At 39.4% G+C, this 21,941-nt stretch overlaps 2 protein-coding genes across 3 annotated transcripts in view; one reads left to right on the forward strand and one right to left on the reverse strand.

Annotated features, from left to right (window-relative positions):
* Positions 1–21,941, forward strand: part of Itpr (Inositol 1,4,5,-trisphosphate receptor) — a 266,291-nt gene that overhangs the window by 85,914 nt on the left and 158,436 nt on the right. The window contains exons 20-21 of the mRNA XM_071662011.1: positions 13,353–13,506; positions 17,748–18,086. Of these exons, the coding sequence (XP_071518112.1) occupies positions 13,353–13,506; positions 17,748–18,086 (493 nt within the window). The remainder of the gene's footprint in view (positions 1–13,352; positions 13,507–17,747; positions 18,087–21,941) is intronic.
* The window catches only part of LOC139748689 (prolyl endopeptidase), a 245,071-nt gene that overhangs the window by 21,025 nt on the left and 202,105 nt on the right, over positions 1–21,941 (reverse strand). The gene's annotated exons all lie outside the window — the stretch shown is intronic.

Here is a 21,941-nt window from a genome sequence, read left to right on the forward strand (position 1 = left end):
ATAGTATGAAAGAAAGAAAGATGTATATGTTTGTATACGTTGAAATGTATAGGTATGTATATGTGCTTGTGTGGGCATTAATGTATATACAAGTGTATATGGGTGGGTTGGGCCATTCTTCTATCTGTTTCCTTGCAAGACAGCAAAAAAGATTATGAGCAAAAATATGAATATATATTTTTATATTTATTTATTCATTATACTTTGTCTCCCGCATTAGTAAGGTACCACGAGGAAACAGACGAAAGAATGGCCCAACCCACCCACATAAGCATGTTATTATTTTTTTTTATTATACTTTGTCGCTGTCTCCCGCATTTGCGAGGTAGCGCAAGGAAACAGACGAAAGAAATGGCCCAACCCCCCCCCCCATACACATGTATATACATATGTCCACACACGCAAATATACACACATACACAGCTTTCCATGGTTTACCCCAGACGCTTCACATGCCTTGATTCAATCCACTGACAGCACGTCAACCCCGGTATACCACATCGCTCCAATTCACTCTATTCCTTGCCCTCCTTTCACCCTTTCTGCATGTTCAGGCCCCGATCACACAAAATCTTTTTCACTCCATCTTTCCACCTCAATTTGGTCTCCCTCTTCTCCTCGTTCCCTCCACCTCCGACACATATATCCTCTTGGTCAATCTTTCCTCACTCATTCTCTCCATGTGCCCAAACCACTTCAAAACACCCTCTTCTGCTCTCTCAACCACGCTCTTTTTATTTCCACACATCTCTCTTACCCTTACGTTACTCACTCGATCAAACCACCTCACACCACACATTGTCCTCAAACATCTCATTTCCAGCACATCCATCCTCCTGCGCACAACTCTATCCATAGCCCACGCCTCGCAACCATACAACATTGTTGGAACCACTATTCCTTCAAACATACCCATTTTTGCTTTCCGAGATAATGTTCTTGACTTCCACACATTCTTCAAGGCCCCCAGAATTTTCGCCCCCTCCCCCACCCTATGATCCACTTCCGCTTCCATGGTTCCATCCGCTGTCAGATCCACTCCCAGATATCTAAAACACTTCACTTCCTCCAGTTTTTCTCCATTCAAACTCACCTCCCAATTGACTTGACCCTCAACCCTACTGTACCTAATAACCTTGCTCTTATTCACATTTACTCTTAACTTTCTTCTTCCACACACTTTACCAAACTCAGTCACCAGCTTCATGTATATACATTTTTTTTTTTTTGCTTTGTCGCTGTCTCCCGCGTTTGCGAGGTATATATATATATATATATATATATATATATATATATATATATATATTTATTTTTTTATATTTATTATACTTTGTCGCTGTCTCCCGCGTTATATATATATCTATATATATGGTATATATCTATATATATGGTATTGGATGGTATTGCAGTGGAATTTATTAAAAAAGGGGGTGACTGTATTGTTGACTGGTTGGTAAGGTTATTTAATGTATGAATGACTCATGGTGAGGTGCCTGAGGATTGGCGGAATGCGTGCATAGTGCCATTGTACAAAGGCAAAGGGGATAAGAGTGAGTGCTCAAATTACAGAGGTATAAGTTTGTTGAGTATTCCTGGTAAATTATATGGGAGGGTATTGATTGAGAGGGTGAAGGCATGTACAGAGCATCAGATTGGGGAAGAGCAGTGTGGTTTCAGAATTGGTAGAGGATGTGTGGATCAGGTGTTTGCTTTGAAGAATGTATGTGAGAAATACTTAGAAAAGCAAATGGATTTGTATGTAGCATTTATGGATCTGGAGAAGGCATATGATAGAGTTGATAGAGATGCTCTGTGGAAGGTACTGAGAATATATGGTGTGGGAGGCAAGTTGTCAGAAGCAGTGAAAAGCTTTTATCGAGGATGTAAGGCATGTGTACGTGTAGGAAGAGAGGAAAGTGATTGGTTCTCAGTGAATGTAGGTTTGCGGCAGGGGTGTGTGATGTCTCCATGGTTGTTTAATTTGTTTATGGATGGGGTTGTTAGGGAGGTGAATGCAAGAGTTTTGGAAAGAGGGGCAAGTATGAAGTCTGTTGTGGATGAGAGAGCTTGGGAAGTGAGTCAGTTGTTGTTCGTTGATGATACAGCGCTGGTGGCTGATTCATGTGAGAAACTGCAGAAGCTGGTGACTGAGTTTGGTAAAGTGTGTGAAAGAAGAAAGTTAAGAGTAAATGTGAATAAGCGCAAGGTTATTAGGTACAGTAGGGTTGAGGGTCAAGTCAATTGGGAGGTTAGTTTGAATGGAGAAAAACTGGAGGAAGTAAAGTGTTTTAGATATCTGGGAGTGGATCTGGCAGCGGATGGAACCATGGAAGCGGAAGTGAATCATAGGGTGGGGGAGGGGGCGAAAATCCTGGGAGCCTTGAAGAATGTGTGGAAGACGAGAACATTATCTCGGAAAGCAAAAATGGGTATGTTTGAAGGAATAGTGGTTCCAACAATGTTGTATGGTTGCGAGGCATGGGCAATGGATAGAGTTGTGCGCAGGAGGGTGGATGTGCTGGAAATGAGATGTTTGAGGACAATGTGTGGTGTGAGGTGGTTTGATCGAGTAAGTAATGTGAGGGTAAGAGAGATGTGTGGAAATAAAAAGAGCGTGGTTGAGAGAGCAGAAGAGGGTGTTTTGAAATGGTTTGGGCACATGGAGAGAATGAGTGAGGAAAGATTGACCAAGAGGATATATGTGTTGGAGGTGGAGGGAATGAGGAGAAGTGGGAGACCAAATTGGAGGTGGAAAGATGGAGTGAAAAAGATTTTGTGTGATCGGGGCTTGAACATGCAGGAGGGTGAAAGGAGGGCAAGGAATAGAGTGAATTGGATCGATGTGGTATACCGGGGTTGACGTGCTGTCAGTGGATTGAATCAGGGCATGTGAAGTGTCTGGGGTAAACCATGGAAAGTTGTGTGGGGCCTGGATGTGGAAAGGGAGCTGTGGTTTCGGGCATTATTGCGTGGCAGCTAGAGACTGAGTGTGAACGAATGGGGCCTTTGTTGTCTTTTCCTAGTGCTACCTCGCACACATGAGGGGGGAGGGGGATGGTATTCCATGTGTGGCGAGGTGGCGATGGGAGTGAATGGGGGCAGACAGTGTGAATTGTGTGCATGGGTATATATGTATTTGTCTGTGTATGTATATATATGTGTACATTGAGATGTATAGGTATGTATATTTGTGTGTGTGGACGTGTGTGTGTGTGTATACATTGTGTATGGGGGTGGGTTGGGCCATTTCTTTCGTCTGTTTCCTTGCGCTACCTCGCAAACGCGGGAGACAGCGACAAAGCAAAATAAAAAAAATAAATATATTATATAGTTGAGTGCTGTCAGTGGATTGAACCAGGGCATGTGAAGGTTTGGGGTAAACCATGGAAAGTTTTTGTGGGGCCTGGATGTGGAAAGGGAGCTGTGGTTTTTTTTTTTTTTTTTAAAAATAAATTTTTATTTAAAATTTTTTTTTTTTTTAAAAAAAAATTTTTTTAAAAAAAAAAAAAAAAAAATTTTAAAAAAAAAAAAAAAAAAAAAACCCCCAAAAAAAAAAATTTTAAAAAAAATTTTTTAAAATTTAAAAAAATTTAATTTTTTTTTTTAAAAAAAAAATTTTTTTGGAAGGTATTAAGAATATATGGTGTGGGAGGCAAGTTGTTAGAAGCAGTGAAAAGTTTTTATCGAGGATGTAAGGCATGTGTACGTGTAGGAAGAGAGGAAAGTGATTGGTTCTCAGTGAATGTAGGTTTGCGGCAGGGGTGTGTGATGTCTCCATGGTTGTTTAATTTGTTTATGGATGGCGTTGTTAGGGAGGTGAATGCAAGAGTTTTGGAAAGAGGGGCAAGTATGAAGTCTGTTGTGGATGAGAGAGCTTGGGAAGTGAGTCAGTTGTTGTTCGCTGATGATACAGCGCTGGTGGCTGATTCATGTGAGAAACTGCAGAAGCTGGTGACTGAGTTTGGTAAAGTGTGTGAAAGAAGAAAGTTAAGAGTAAACGTGATTAAGAGCAAGGTTATTAGGTACAGTAGGGTTGAGGGTCAAGTCAATTGGGAGGTAAGTTTGAATAGAGAAAAGCTGGAGGAAGTGAAGTGTTTTAGATATCTGGGAATGGATCTGGCAGCGGATGGAACCATGGAAGCGGAAGTGAATCATAGGGTGGGGGAGGGGGCGAAAATTCTCGGAGCCTTGAAGAATGTTTGGAAGTCAAGAACATTATCTCGGAAAGCAAAAATGGGTATGTTTGAAGGAATAGTGGTTCCAACAATGTTGTATGGTTGCAAGGCGTGGGCTATGGATAGAGTTGTGCGCAGGAGGGTGGATGTGCTGGAAATGAGATGTTTGAGGTCAATTTGTGGTGTGAGGTGGTTTGATCGAGTAAGTAATGTGAGGGTGAGAGAGATGTGTGGAAATAAAAAGAGTGTGGTTGAAAGAGCAGAAGAGGGTGTTTTGAAATGGTTTGGTCACATGGAGAGAATGAGTGGGGAAAGATTGACCAAGAGGATATATGTGTCAGAGGTGGAGGGAACGAGGAGGAGTGGGAGACCAAATTGGAGGTGGAAAGATGGAGTGAAAAAGATTTTGAATGATCGGGGCCTGAACATGCAGGAGGGTGAAAGGCGTGCAAGGAATAGAGTGAATTGGAACGATGTGGTATACTGGGGTCAACGTGCTGTCAATGGATTGAACCAGGGCATGTGAAGCGTCTGGGGTAAACCATGCAAAGCATGTGGGGCCTGGATGTGGAAAGGGAGCTGTGGTTTCGGTGTATTATTGCATGACAGCTCGAGACTGAGTGTGAACGAATGGGGCCTTTGGTGTTTTTGCTAGCGCTACCTCACACACATGAGGGGGAGGGGGTTGTTATTCCATGTGTGGCGAGGTGGCGATGGGAACAAATAAAGGCAGACAGTTTGAATTATGTACATGTGTATATATGTATATGTCTGTGTGTGTATATATATGTGTACATTGAGATGTATAGGTATGTATATTGTGCATGTGTGGACATGTATGTATGTACATGTGTATGTGGGTGAGTTGGGCCATTCTTTCGTCTGTTTCCTTGCGCTACCTCGCTAATGCGGGAGACAGCGATAAAGCAAAATAAATAAATAGATATAAATAAAACGTTATCTTGGAAAGCAAAAATGGCTATGTTTGAAGGAATAGTGGTTCCAACAATGTTATATGGTTGCAAAGCGTGGGCTATAGATAGAGTTGTGCGCAGGAGGGTGGATGTGCTGGAAATGAGATGTTTAAGGACAATATGTGGTGTGAGGTGGTTTGATCAAGTAATTAACATAAGGGTAAGAGAGATGTGTGGTAATAAAAAGAGTGTGGTTGAAAGAGCAGAAGAGGGTGTTTTGAAATGGTTTGGTCACATGGAGAGAATGAGTGAGAAAAGATTGACAAAGACAATATATGTGTCAGAGGTGGAGGGAACGAGGAGAAGTGGGAGACGAAATTGGAGGTGGAAAGCTGGAGTGAAAAAGATTTTGAATGATCATGGCCTGAACATGCAGGAGGGTGAAAGACGTGGAAGGAATAGAGTGAATTGGAACAATGTGGTATACCGGGGTTGATGTGCTGTCAGTGGATTGAACCAGGGCATGTGAAGCGTTTGGGGTAAACCATGGAAAGTTTTGTGGGGCCTGGATGTGGAAAGGGAGCTGTGGTTTCGGTGCATTATACACAACAGCTAGAGACTGAGTGTGAACGAATGTGGCCTTTGTTGTCTTTTCCTAGCACTACCTTGTGCACATGCGGGGGGAGGGGGTTTTCATTTCATGTATGGCGGGGTGGCGACGGGAATGAATAAGGACAGAGAGTATGAATTATGTACATGTGTATATATGTATATGTCTGTGTGTGTATATATATTTATACGATGAGATGTATGTGGACGTGTATGTATATACATGTGTATGTGGGTGGGTTGGGCTGTTTCTTTTGTCTGTTTCCTTGCGCTACCTCACTAATGCGGGAGACAGCGACAAAGTATACATCAAATATTACCACTGATCATTATGGATGATAAATTGACCCATAAAGTTACAGAATTTCGTTTGAACTTTTTGTAGCTACTGTTACATTGTGTTGATTGCTACATGAAGTTTGCAGCTCTCTATACAGGCCATATCTTGAATGAGTTAATAAAAGAAAATAGCAAAAAAAATAATCCCATTTCATATGTACCGAATGGGATCATGAAATACATTGGAAATGACTAAGTGCTAAGTATGTTGAGATGAAATTGTATCTGGGGTTTTTGTTTTATTGTATTGGTCTTGAGTGTTTGTCACTGCTTCAGAGTCTTTCAGGTCAGGCTTATAGGACTGAAGAAATAATAGCCCAGTGGTGTTTCATATACCCATATGGTGAGATTATGCGTGTAATGCATATATGTTTACTGGCATTTTTGTTATGGGTTGATACTTTACAGTTAAACACATTGTCCCTAAGAGGGTGAGCAGTCTTTGAGTTGCTTGCATAAATTTTGTGAAAAGATATTTCATATTTTGCTAGATATGAAATAGATCCAAGGTTCTACTGTATATATGCAGGATATTCATTTGGCCAACATAATCTAAAAATTTGTTTTTAACTACTATAACTTGAACTGAATAATCTTAAAATTTTAAGCTTGCTTAGTCATGTCAGCAGTACTATGCTTTTGTATTTCTTCTCACTCTTCTGTAATTCACTTTGATGAAATAATTTCCTTTTTTAATGTTTGCATTGATTTCGGTCCATGTTGATAAAGTAATTGCATTGAATTTATAGGAATGCATACCTTTTTCCAAGTTACAGTATTATGAAACATGTTTGGTGATCAAAGAAATTCATTAATTTTTCAAGTACAGGTATTATAGTAAATCGTTAACATTCACAGTATATTTGTATTCACAGAATATTAGTATTTTTTATTGTATTTCCAGTGAGATTAATTTGAACAAGGGACTTTATCAACCTAATTAAATGATAGTAAACTCTAGAATTGTTTTTAGTGATGTAGTTTGAAAGAATAAGTTTGATTACTATTTACAGTTATAACTGTAATTAGTCATAAAAATGTTATATAAGATCAAGAAGAATAATTTTAGCTAATGTTAGCATCACATATTTTTATTTTCTATTTTCTTTCAAATTGAAATCTTTGTGGTAGTCATTTGATTATATTGATTTATGGTTATAGTCACGATTATCATCTTTTTCACCTACATGTTTATATTTCAGTTATGATAAGCATGCAGCAATGCATAGTACAGAAGCTGCTGAGACTACTTTCAAGGATGTTATTGTCTTTGTGGAAGAATACCTTTGTAATGTGGTTGATAAGATGTGGAGCTTTTCTGATTGCGAACAGAATAAACTCACCTTTGAGGTATGTTTTGAAAATGATTCATTGTTGTTCTGTGAAATCTTTACAACTATTTTTGATCCAGTGAAAAATGAAGATTGAACATTAGATGATGAATGGAGTGAAGTATAGATACTGAACATTAGAATGATAAGTAGAGTGAAGTGTAGATACTGAACATTAGAATGATGAGTGGAGTGAAAATGTATTGTATAAATGTTTTGAAGCATCTGGGGTAAACCATAGAAAGTTTTGTGGGGCCTGGATGTGGAAAGGGAGCTGTGATTTTGGTGCATTACACATGACAGCTAGAGACTGAGTGTGGACGAATGTGGCTTTTGTTGTCTTTTCCTAGCACTACCTCACACACGGGTGTATGTGTGTGTGTGTGCGCCATATCATGATTGGTGGGGTGCCAACGGGAATGGATGAAGGCAGTAAGTATGAATTTTCCAAAAAAAGGAACAGAGAAGGGGGCCAGGTGAGGATATTCCCTCAAAGGCCCAGTCCTCTGTTCTTAATGCTACCTCGCTAATGCGAGAAATGGCGAATAGTATGAAAGAAAGAAAGATGTATATGTTTGTATACGTTGAAATGTATAGGTATGTATATGTGCGTGTGTGGGCATTAATGTATATACAAGTGTATATGGGTGGGTTGGGCCATTCTTCTATCTGTTTCCTTGCAAGACAGCAAAAAAGATTATGAGCAAAAATATGAATATATATTTTTATATTTATTTATTCATTATACTTTGTCTCCCGCATTAGTAAGGTACCACGAGGAAACAGACGAAAGAATGGCCCAACCCACCCACATAAGCATGTTATTATTTTTTTTTATTATACTTTGTCGCTGTCTCCCGCATTTGCGAGGTAGCGCAAGGAAACAGACGAAAGAAATGGCCCAACCCCCCCCATACACATGTATATACATATGTCCACACACGCAAATATACACACCTACACAGCTTTCCATGGTTTACCCCAGACGCTTCACATGCCTTGATTCAATCCACTGACAGCACGTCAACCCCGGTATACCACATCGCTCCAATTCACTCTATTCCTTGCCCTCCTTTCACCCTCCTGCATGTTCAGGCCCCGATCACACAAAATCTTTTTCACTCCATCTTTCCACCTTCAATTTGGTCTCCCTCTTCTCCTCGTTCCCTCCACCTCCGACACATATATCCTCTTGGTCAATCTTTCCTCACTCATTCTCTCCATGTGCCCAAACCACTTCAAAACACCCTCTTCTGCTCTCTCAACCACGCTCTTTTTATTTCCACACATCTCTCTTACCCTTACGTTACTCACTCGATCAAACCACCTCACACCACACATTGTCCTCAAACATCTCATTTCCAGCACATCCATCCTCCTGCGCACAACTCTATCCATAGCCCACGCCTCGCAACCATACAACATTGTCGGAACCACTATTCCTTCAAACATACCCATTTTTGCTTTCCGAGATAATGTTCTCGACTTCCACACATTCTTCAAGGCCCCCAGAATTTTCGCCCCCTCCCCCACCCTATGATCCACTTCCGCTTCCATGGTTCCATCCGCTGCCAGATCCACTCCCAGATATCTAAAACACTTCACTTCCTCCAGTTTTTCTCCATTCAAACTCACCTCCCAATTGACTTGACCCTCAACCCTACTGTACCTAATAACCTTGCTCTTATTCACATTTACTCTTAACTTTCTTCTTCCACACACTTTACCAAACTCAGTCACCAGCTTCATGTATATACATTTTTTTTTTTTGCTTTGTCGCTGTCTCCCGCGTTTGCGAGGTATATATATATATATATATATATATATATATATATATATATATATATATTTATTTTTTTATATTTATTATACTTTGTCGCTGTCTCCCGCGTTATATATATATCTATATATATGGTATATATCTATATATATGGTATTGGATGGTATTGCAGTGGAATTTATTAAAAAAGGGGGTGACTGTATTGTTGACTGGTTGGTAAGGTTATTTAATGTATGAATGACTCATGGTGAGGTGCCTGAGGATTGGCGGAATGCGTGCATAGTGCCATTGTACAAAGGCAAAGGGGATAAGAGTGAGTGCTCAAATTACAGAGGTATAAGTTTGTTGAGTATTCCTGGTAAATTATATGGGAGGGTATTGATTGAGAGGGTGAAGGCATGTACAGAGCATCAGATTGGGGAAGAGCAGTGTGGTTTCAGAATTGGTAGAGGATGTGTGGATCAGGTGTTTGCTTTGAAGAATGTATGTGAGAAATACTTAGAAAAGCAAATGGATTTGTATGTAGCATTTATGGATCTGGAGAAGGCATATGATAGAGTTGATAGAGATGCTCTGTGGAAGGTACTGAGAATATATGGTGTGGGAGGCAAGTTGTCAGAAGCAGTGAAAAGCTTTTATTGAGGATGTAAGGCATGTGTACGTGTAGGAAGAGAGGAAAGTGATTGGTTCTCAGTGAATGTAGGTTTGCGGCAGGGGTGTGTGATGTCTCCATGGTTGTTTAATTTGTTTATGGATGGCGTTGTTAGGGAGGTGAATGCAAGAGTTTTGGAAAGAGGGGCAAGTATGAAGTCTGTTGTGGATGAGAGAGCTTGGGAAGTGAGTCAGTTGTTGTTCGTTGATGATACAGCGCTGGTGGCTGATTCATGTGAGAAACTGCAGAAGCTGGTGACTGAGTTTGGTAAAGTGTGTGAAAGAAGAAAGTTAAGAGTAAATGTGAATAAGAGCAAGGTTATTAGGTACAGTAGGGTTGAGGGTCAAGTCAATTGGGAGGTTAGTTTGAATGGAGAAAAACTGGAGGAAGTAAAGTGTTTTAGATATCTGGGAGTGGATCTGGCAGCGGATGGAACCATGGAAGCGGAAGTGAATCATAGGGTGGGGGAGGGGGCGAAAATCCTGGGAGCCTTGAAGAATGTGTGGAAGACGAGAACATTATCTCGGAAAGCAAAAATGGGTATGTTTGAAGGAATAGTGGTTCCAACAATGTTGTATGGTTGTGAGGCATGGGCTATGGATAGAGTTGTGCGCAGGAGGGTGGATGTGCTGGAAATGAGATGTTTGAGGACAATGTGTGGTGTGAGGTGGTTTGATCGAGTAAGTAATGTGAGGGTAAGAGAGATGTGTGGAAATAAAAAGAGCGTGGTTGAGAGAGCAGAAGAGGGTGTTTTGAAATGGTTTGGGCACATGGAGAGAATGAGTGAGGAAAGATTGACCAAGAGGATATATGTGTTGGAGGTGGAGGGAATGAGGAGAAGTGGGAGACCAAATTGGAGGTGGAAAGATGGAGTGAAAAAGATTTTGTGTGATCGGGGCTTGAACATGCAGGAGGGTGAAAGGAGGGCAAGGAATAGAGTGAATTGGATCGATGTGGTATACCGGGGTTGACGTGCTGTCAGTGAATTGAATCAGGGCATGTGAAGTGTCTGGGGTAAACCATGGAAAGTTGTGTGGGGCCTGGATGTGGAAAGGGAGCTGTGGTTTCGGGCATTATTGCGTGGCAGCTAGAGACTGAGTGTGAACGAATGGGGCCTTTGTTGTCTTTTCCTAGTGCTACCTCGCACACATGAGGGGGGAGGGGGATGGTATTCCATGTGTGGCGAGGTGGCGATGGGAGTGAATGGGGGCAGACAGTGTGAATTGTGTGCATGGGTATATATGTATTTGTCTGTGTATGTATATATATGTGTACATTGAGATGTATAGGTATGTATATTTGTGTGTGTGGACGTGTGTGTGTGTGTATACATTGTGTATGGGGGTGGGTTGGGCCATTTCTTTCGTCTGTTTCCTTGCGCTACCTCGCAAACGCGGGAGACAGCGACAAAGCAAAATAAAAAAAAAAAATATATATATATATATATATATATATATATATATATATATATATATATATATATATATATATATATATATATATATATTTTTATTTTATTTATTTTGCTTTGTCGCTGTCTACCGTGTTTACGAGGTAGTGCAAGGAAACAGACGAAAGAAATGGCCCAACCCACCCCCATACACATGTATATACATACACGTCCACACACACAAATATACATACCCATACATCTCAATGTACACATATATATACACACACAGACACATACATATATACAGATGCACACAGTTCACACTGTCTGCCTTTATTCATTCCCATCGCCACCTCGCCACACATGGAATAACATTCCCCTCCCCCCTCATGTGTGCGAGGTAGCGCTAGGAAAAGACCACAAAGGCCCCATTCGTTCACACTCAGTCTCTAGCTGTCATGCAATAATGACCGAAACCACAGCTCCCTTTCCACATCCTGGCCCCACAGAACTTTCCATGGTTTACCCCAGACGCTTCACATGCCCTGATTCAATCCATTGATAGCATGTCGACCCCGGTATACCACATCGATCCAATTCACTCTATTCCTTGCCCTCCTTTCACCCTCCTGCATGTTGAGGCCCCGATCACTCAAAATCTTTTTCACTCCATCTTTCCACCTCCAATTTGGTCTCCCACTTCTCGTTCCCTCCACCTCTGACACATATATCCTCTTGGTCAATCTTTCCCCACTCATTCTCTCCATGTGCCCAAACCATTTCAAAACACCCTCTTCTGCTCTCTCAACCACGCTCTTTTTATTTCCTCACATCTCTCTTACCCTTACATTACTTACTCGATCAAACCACCTCACACCACATATCGTCCTCAAACATCTCACTTCCAGCATATCCATATGTGTGTATATATATGTATTTATTTATTTATTTATTTATTTATACATATACACACATGTACATAATTCATACTGTCTGCCCTTATTCATTCCCGTCGCCACCCCACCACACATGAAATAACAACCCTCTCCCCCTGCATGTGCGCAAGGTAGCACTAGGAAAAGACAACAATGGCCACATTCGTTCACACTCAGTCTGTAGGTGTCATTTATAATGCACTAAAACCACAGCTCCCTTTCCACATCCAGGCCCCACAAAACTTTCCAAGGTTTGCCCCAGACGCTTCACATGCCCTGGTTCAATCATTACCTTTCAGACCTCTGTTGATGCCCAACCCGACATGCTTTTCCTAAGTTTCATTTACAGTAGGTACAATTACTTTCCAATTTTACCCTCAGTTGTCTTAGTAGCAGAATTCCATCCCCTGCATCAGAACTGCCATATCACTCTTTCGGATTCTGCCAAAATGCACTCTTCTTCACTCATTGTACTACTAGGTACTATTAAGCATCAACAATCATCCACCTCTATCTTTCATTCTTTTCTAAATTAGTTTTGAACTCACTTCCTTACACTACCACAGTCCCAGAGCTCATTCTTTATCTAAAATGCTTCCCAGTCCTTTATCTCTTACCTCTTACAATCCCAGGTTTTACCCCCTGAAAATTTCCAAACCATTTTCCTTCCTTCTATATCAGCTTAGTATCACCAGAACCAAAGCATTCAGCTCTGCTTGTGTCAAACATAGCATTTGTGCATCCCTTTTTTCATTCTAATTACATCAACACACATTTAAGACACCCCTATCCTTGGAGGACAAGTCCTTGGTTGGCTCCTACTCTTTGTTTTTAATAAGTGATAAGAGAGGCTGGTTTCCATTTCCCAGCCTTGCCATATCTGTTAGTTGCCTCATGTAACAGGCAGAATATATTTCTGTCCATAGGGATAGGCATTTAGGTTTAGAAAATAAAAGTGAAATATCCTGTGGATTTTTACTTTTATTACTATATTTTGTTGTCATATTTTCTTTACTATTACCTTACAGATGTTGGTTTTGGAAATGTTTTTGTGTGGTATCTTCAGTATGCAATCATAGGAACTTGATTTTTTCTTTTGCATTATTCTCCAAAGCAATGAATTTCATCATTTAATCATCCAAGAATATTTAGGTCATATGAGAGACAAACATCAAAGTATTTTGAAAAGTTTGTGTACCTGTTTTGTTTTTTTGGACTTTACAGGTTGTGAAGCTGGCACGTTATCTTATCTACTTTGGGTTCTACAGCTTCAATGATCTCTTGCGGCTGACTAAAACATTATTATCCATCCTTGACTACTCATTTGACACAGACTCAAAATATTTTTCTAACAGCATCCCACAGGGAACAGCAAGTGGTAAGAAAATATGGCATTAGAAATGTTGAGGGAGTTTACTGAAATATTTATATATATTATTATACTTGATTGCCGTTTCCCATGTCAGCGAGGTAGCACCAGGTAACAAACGAAGAAAGAATAGCCCGTCCACTCATATATATACACACACACACACACACACACACACACACACATATATATATATCTTTTCTTTCTTTCGTACTATTCGCCATTTCCCACAATAGCAAGGTAGCATTAAGAACAGAGGACTGGGCCTGTAAGGGAATATCCTCACCTGGCCCCCTTCTCTGTTCCTTCTTTTGGAAAATTGAAAAAAACGAGAGGGGAGGATTTCCAGCCACCCGCTCCCTCCCCTTTTAGTCGCCTTCTATGACACGCAGGGAATACGTGGGAAGTATTCTTTCTCCCCTATCCCCAGGGATAATATATATATATATATATATATATATATATATATATATATATATATATATATATATATATATATATATATATATATTTTCTTTCTTTTTTCAAACTATTCGCCATTTCCCACATCAGCGAGGTAGCGTTAAGAACAGAGGACTGGGCCTTTCAGGGAATACCCTCACCTGGCCCAATTCTCTGTTCCTTCTTTTGGAAAATTAAAAAAAAAAAAAAAAAATGAGAGGGGAGGATTTCCAGCCCCCCGCTCCCATATATATATATATATATATATATATATATATATATATATATATCTGGGGATAGGGGATTAAGAATGCTTCCCACGTATTACCTGCGTGTCGTAGAAGGCGACTAAAAGGGGAGGAAGCGGGGGGCTGGAAATCCTCCCCTCTTGTTTTTTTTTTAATTTTCCAAAAGAAGGAACAGAGGGGGCCGGGTGAGGATATTCCAAAAAAGGCCCCGTCCTCTGTTCTTAACGCTACCTCGCTAATGCGGGAAATGGCGAATAGTTTAAAAGAAAGAAAAAAAAAGAAATATATATATATATATATATATATATATATATATATATATATATATATATATATATATATATATACATATATATATATACATACATGAATGCCCATACATGCACATATACTCACATATACATAAACATATCAACATATACATATATACACATGTACATACTCATGCTTGCTTGCCTTAATCCATTCTTGTTGCTACCCCGTCCCACAGGAAACAGCATCGCTACCCCCTTTATTTGACCTCTGGGTATGTCACCCTAGTGAAAGAAAGCCCTTCTGACATGCTTTATTTGTTTCCTTCCCAGTCTTTGACCTATTGAAAGAGTGCCTGAAAATCCCTTTTTTTTTATCAGCCTCTTCCATAAGACATCCCAGATGCCTTTTGGCAATCTTAAGAACCAATAGTGTACCCACCCATCTCTTAACTAAATCAGCACACACTTTCATGTTGATCTAGAAGATAAGTTGTGGAATACCTCCATCGTTTGAACCCAAGTTGCTTCGTACTTGGTACTTTTTTCTTTGCCAAGTAATCATCCATATAGTTTCTGATTTCTTTTTCAGTGTCCTAGAGACCATGTTTGTTGGAAGTATGGGCATGTAGTTCATTGCATTTTTCAAGTCATCCTTCTTCAAGATTAAATTGACTTTTGCTCTCTTCCACTGCAACTCATTTTCAGTTTTGCCTCTAATAGCAGCTGATTTATTCTTTACCCCATGTTCATTTTAAGAGTAGAAGTACAGAAGACCTACAGAATTGTCAAAGGGTCTTGAGAGGCCCAATTGATCAGATAGATAGGTATAACATCAGATATTACACTATTTATTCCTTACCTTAGTTTACTGCCTTTTCATGTGGGAGCTAACTCAATTATATAATGCAGTTTTGGATACTGTGTTGATATTTTTGTTATATGATCATAAATAAGAAGGTGCTTTTGCTAATTCTTGGAGGGTTTGTTTATATGTACTTTTAAGATCGAATTTGCTCACACTTTAGACACATCATTCCAGTGTTTGTCCATATCTCTGCTCATACACTGCATTCATATGATTAATGTATTTGTTCAGTCTCTCCTGCTAGTCCATATCTCTGCTCATACACTGCATTCATATGATTAATGTATTTGTACAATCTGTCCTGTTGGTCCATATCTCTGCTCATACACTGCATTCATATGATTAATGTGTTTGTACAGTCTGTCCTGCTGCCCTTCTTGTGATGATTCTTATAATAGGTGAAGTGACTGGTTAGGCGTGTTTGCATATGCAAGTTTATGTGTTATCTTTTTTCTCTTCCTCCCTTCTTCCACTCTCTTGCAATCCGTCTTTCTATTTTTTCCTTGTGTATTATTTCTCTTATAGTGCTAAGTGCATTTAACTGATGAATGATATAAAATTCATTTGGCCCATAAAAGGGACTTAAACATATCCAACCTTAAGATTATTTTGGTGATGAAAGTTGAATTGGAGGATCATGTGTTCAATTAATTCCATGTGTTACTTATGTGTACTGTGAGTGAAATGTGTTGATTAGGCAACAGAGTTTTGTACCACATCTCACACTCAAGATTGTCTGATTGGTTCCAGCTCTTAAGGTCAGAGTTCACAGTCATGCCTCTTTTAAAAGCTTAGTGATGATCATAGACAATGTCTTTTTTGAACTTTCAGTTCTTTCTTATAATAGAAAAAATACAAACAAGCATGGTTTTGAGCATAGGTTTATCAGTGGTGATGAAATTTTTTTACAGAATTAGGTGATTTGAAGAATGAAAATGCACTTTTTTCTGTCAGTTTCATTCTTATGTATGTAGTTTGAATTAAGAACATAAAGATCTCCCAAATTTTTTTTTTTTACATACCCACATCTTATATGGCAGGTGTGTATAATGTCACCATGGATGTTTAATTTGTTTACAGATGGGGACGTTAGGGAGGTAGGAAAGTGAGTCAGTTGTTGTTCACTGATGATACAGCACTGGTGGCTGATTCAAATGAGAAACTGCTGAAGTTGGTGACTGATTTAGGAAGAGTGTGTGAAAGGAGAAAGTTGAGAGTAAATGTGAATAAAAGCAAATTTATTGAGTTCAGCAGGGTTGAGGGACAAGTTAGTTGGGATGTAAGTTTGATTAGTGTAAGTGAAGTGTATTAGTTATCTGGGAGTGGACTTGGCAGTGAATGGAACCTTGGAATTGGGGGTGAGTCATAGGGTGTGGGAGGAGGTGAAGGTTCTAAGAGTGATGAAGAATGTGTGGAAAGAGGGAACATTATCTTGGAGAGCAAAATATGGGTATGTTTGAAGGAATAATAGTTCCAAAAATATTATATGGTTGCAAGGCATGGGCTATAGATAGGGTTGTGCAGAAGAGGGTAGATGTGTTTGAAATGAAATGTTTGAGGAAGATATGTGATATGAGGTGGTTTGATCAAGTAAGGAATAAAAGGGTAAGAGAGATGTATAGTAATAAAAAGAGTGTGGTAGAGAGAGTGGAAGAGGGTGTGTTGAAATAGTTTAGACATATGGAGAGAACGAGTAAAGAAAGGTTGTGTGTATCAGAGGTGGCGGAAACAAAGAGAAGCGGGAGACCAAATTGAAGGTGTAAAGTTGGAGTGGAAAAGATTCTGAGCAATCAGCATGCACAGGATGGAGTGAATTGGAATGATGCGGTATACTGGGATCGCCGTGCTGTCAGTGGACTGAACCAGGGCATGTGAAACATCTGGGGTAAACCATGGAAAGGTCTGTGGTTTCAGTACATTACACATGATGGCTAGAGAATATACAGTAGTATTGAAGTAGAAGGTACAAGGTAAACTGCAGGGGAATAGGATAGTGAGAGAATTGAAATGGGCCAAGGATAGTTTAGATGATGTTTGAGGGATGATTTGGGATTGGATACATTAGAGGCATTTTGTTTATAGAGGTGTTTTGAATGGAGACACTGGTCTCATGATACTTTTTAAGTTCGGAAGTCTGTGTTTCACTTTAACCCTCTGGACATGGGTTGAGGATGTGTATGAATGATATTTGGAGGCTAAATATGCCTGATCCACCCCAAAATTTGTTAATGAAGTAACGATGATAGACAGATTTATCTTGGAGCAATCTAAGAGTCATTTATGATATTTTTGATAGCTAATGAATGTGAACTTTGCTGTATAAAGTAGATTTTATATGGGTATTGCTAATGCTTCTTTAGTCATTCAGCACTATATCATAGATTCCCAACATTCAACATTGTATTATAGATTCCCATAATTTCTTCCCACATGCTGCTGTAGATGATTGTAGTAAGGATGATGAACCTAAGCCTGACCAGCTAAGTACTGCTTCTGCCTCAGACATCTCAGCTGTTTCTAATGTTAGCAGTAATGACTCTGTTGCTACTCCAAATATTGAAGTTGCTAGTACTGAGAACTCTATCAGTGCCAATAATAAAACCAGTAAATTGAATACAGCTACCTGTGTGCCAGATCCTTGTTCAAAAGTTGAAAACTCTAGTATGGCAGGTATTAGCTCTAGTCTTAAGGAGGAAACCTCTAGCCCAAAATCAAGAACTCCCAGCCCAAAAGCTTCTCCTAAAAAATCACCAAACAGAAAGGTGTCTGAAACAAAAGAAGGTAAATTTGGAACACCGAGTGTTTTCAGTTAGCAGATAATCTTTTCTGATGCATTGTTATAGTACTCACAGCCACCTGAAGAGATTGGTACTATTATGACATGTGACAAGTATTACTGATGGGATGATTATATACTGAATATTATAAGTATTTTTTTTTCAATTGATGAATACATATTTTGTCATATACATTAGGGTTTGCAGAACAGTTTAATTGCTGCTTATCCTTGCCTTGCCATGAGCCTAACCATATTCTCCATCCTTTTATTCATTTATTTTTGCTGGAAACTCATTCATCCATTATTTCTTGTGGAAATTACCACTAATGCAGCTTTATCCTGTGTCTTTCATTTGAAGCTACGGTTGTATTACCATATGTGCTAGTTGTAAGTTGCAGTGTAGTTTTGTTCTTAAATTGTGAAAGTTCATTTAGTGGTCAAATTGCTTATATTTGGTGTTTCAGGTTGGCTTGGTGCATGTCGGCTGCTTTTGAATTTTACTTTATTGTAGGTTAATTTTGTAGAATAAGTGGCAAGATTATTGGAATTAATGGTAGCTGATAGTTACTGCACTTGAATTTGTATGCATAGTTTTTTCATTTATATGTAGTGACCAACATGACAAGCAAAAACAGGCCACTATCCTATGTAGCCATCTTGGAGGGAAATTATGATAATTAGTTTGGGAAGAAAGAATGCTGGAAAATTAATTTGAGCCCCCAGTGTGTGTAAACTTGTCTCTTAAAGGTGGAAAGATTATACAAAGAGGGAACGACAACAGATAGAAGAGAATTCTACAGCTTTGCTCTCCAAGGAGAGGAGGAGCTGTTGCAGTGGTCACTCCTCCTGTGGCTGGTCTGCAGTAGCCAGACACATGCCACAGACCCAGGTCATGGGTTGTGGGTTACAAGCTGAAAGGGTATGAGGTCATTGACTGAAAGAGTTTGTGTAGAATAGAGAGAAGGAAGCTACATCATGATAGATGGAAAAGGATGGTGGAAGAAAAGTGAATTTGAAAGGATTCAGTGCATAGCACTTTATAGGTGTAAAAAGTTGAAAAACTTTTACCCCAAGCAAAGGAATTTTGAATAGAAAAAGTATATAAGTGTGCTTTTTACTCTTATTTTTGTGCAAAGTTCAGCATCTTTTGTGTTATAAGTTTTGTAGCTAATTGACTGGTTTCCTCTTGCTGTCCTGGACTGATGTGAGCATGGTTAGCTGTTGTTATGTTCACACATGATCATTTCTGTGGCCCAGTCATGGATGTATTAATTTCCACTTTGCATTGTGGGTGTTCACTTTACTCTCTGGGTAATAGCGCAGTGAAATTTTAGCAACTTATCACTCAGTCTGTGTAAGATACTATTTTGAAGACAGATCATTAAGTTAACTTCTTATGAAATGAAAGCCTAGCGTCATGTAGAAAAGTGAATACCGAATTGAAAAATTATAGGGATACTCACAGTAAGTCATTGCTTATAATGCGGGAATTAAAAGGAAAAGAAACTCATCATTTTGTGTATTATAGTTTTTTCTATTGTGTGAAAGGAAAGGCCAATTTCTGTATGGTCAAAGATAGGTGTGTTTGAACGCATATTTTATTCTGACAGTGTTGTATGAATGTGAAGCATGGTCTTGAATGCAAAAGAAAGGAAGAGGGTGAACATAATGGAAATATGGTGCTGGAGGATTGTGGTCTGGGGTAGATTGGCTCTTAAGAACAATGTCATTTTCAAAGAGATGTGGTAATAAGTCTGATTGAGTGGGCTTACTAGGGGTTGCTGAAATATTTCAGAAATATGGAAAGGATGAATGGAGAAACACTGACAAAGAGGATCTATGTGTCAGAAGTGGTGGGAGCAATGAGAAGGGAAATATCAAAGAGAAGGATCAATGGGCATCAGTTCCAGAACATTAAGGAGGGCAAGAGGCATGCATTGGATAGAACAAGTTGGAGTTATGTGGCATTTGGAATGATGTGCTGTCTTTGGGCTGACCCTGAGCATGTATTGCAATCGAGTTAAACCATAGAGTAGCCTGTGAGGCTTGGCTGTAAGATGGTAATCTTTGGCTTTGGTACATTTACATGACAGTTAGATAGTGGATATGTGTGAATGAAGCCATTGTTCTGCATGGTTCTTGCTAAGGCAGCATAGGTAATTGAATATAAAAGAAACTATATTTATTCATTTATTTTGCTTTGTCGCTGTCTCCCGTGTTAGCGAGGTAGCACAAGGAAACAGACGAAAGAATGGCCCAACCCACCCACATACACATGTATATACATACACATCCACACATGCAAATATACATGCCTATACATCTCAATGTATACATATATATACACACACAGACATATACATATATACACATGCAAATATACATGCCTATACATCTCAATGTATACATATATATACACACACAGACATATACATATATACACATGCAAATATACATGCCTATACATCTCAGTGTATACATATATATACACACACAGACATATACACATGCACATAATTCATACTGTCTGCCTTTATTCATTCCCATCGCCACTATAATGAAACTATAGAAACTATAATAATAAGTATTTTTTTTTCATTCTTGTTTGCTATTTCCTGTGTTGTGAGTTAGTGCCAGAAATGATTGAGAATGGTCTTTTTAGCTTACATCCATTTTTTAACTTGTCACGTTTAATGCATTAATATCAGAAAGTTTTCTATCCTTATATTCCCTGCTTGTTGAAGAGAGCAACTTAAAGGGGCAGGGTAGGAGGGCTGGAAAACTTTCCCTTGTATTGCATTTTCTAAAAATTGGAATAATGATAATGGTACTTTTAATAATAATGGTAATAAAAGTTGATGGAGAGAGATGGGTGATTATTGGTGCATATGCACCTGGGCATGAGAAGAAAGATCATGAGAGGCAAGTGTTTGGGAGCAGCTGAATGAGTGTATTAGTGGTTTTAATGCACGAGACCAGGTTATAGTGATGGGTGATTTGAATGCAAAGGTGAGTAATGTGGCAGTTGAGGGAATAATTGGTATACATGGGGTGTTCAGTGTTGTAAATGGAAATGGTGAAGAGCTTGTAGATTTATGTGCTGAAAAAGGACTGGTGATTGGGAATACCTGGTTTATAAAGCGAGATATACATAAGTATACGTATGTAAGTAGGGGAGATGGCCAGAGAGCGTTATTGGATTACGTGTTAATTGACAGGCGCGCGAAAGAGAGACTTTTGGATGTTAATGCTTTGAGAGGTGCAACTGGAGGGATGTCTGATCATTATCTTGTGGAGGCTAAGGTGAAGATTTGTATGGGTTTTCAGAAAAGAAGAGTGAATGTTGGGGTGAAGAGGGTGGTGAGAGTAAGTGAGCTTGGGAAGGAGACTTGTGTGAGGAAGTACCAGGAGAGACTGGGTACAGAATGGAAAAAGGTGAGAACAATGGAAGTAAGGGGAGTGGGGGAGGAATGGGATGTATTTAGGGAATCAGTGATGGATTGCGCAAAAGATGCTTGTGGCATGAGAAGAGTGGGAGGTGGGTTGATTAGAAAGGGTAGTGAGTGGTGGGATGAAGAAGTAAGATTATTAGTGAAAGAGAAGAGACAGGCATTTGGACGATTTTTGCCAGGAAAAAATGCAATGGAGTGGGAGATGTATAAAAGAAAGAGACAGGAGGTCAAGAGAAAGGTGCAAGAGGTGAAAAAGAGGGCAAATGAGAGTTGGGGTGAGAGAGTATCATTAGATTTTAGGGAGAATAAAAAGATGTTCTGGAAGGAGGTAAGTAAAGTGCGTAAGACAAGGGAGCAAATGGGAACTTCAGTGAAGGGCACAAATGGGGAGGTGATAACAAGTAG

This window comes from Panulirus ornatus, chromosome 5 (genome assembly GCF_036320965.1).
Source record: "Panulirus ornatus isolate Po-2019 chromosome 5, ASM3632096v1, whole genome shotgun sequence".
In the NCBI taxonomy this organism is placed as follows: Eukaryota; Metazoa; Arthropoda; class Malacostraca; order Decapoda; family Palinuridae; genus Panulirus; species Panulirus ornatus.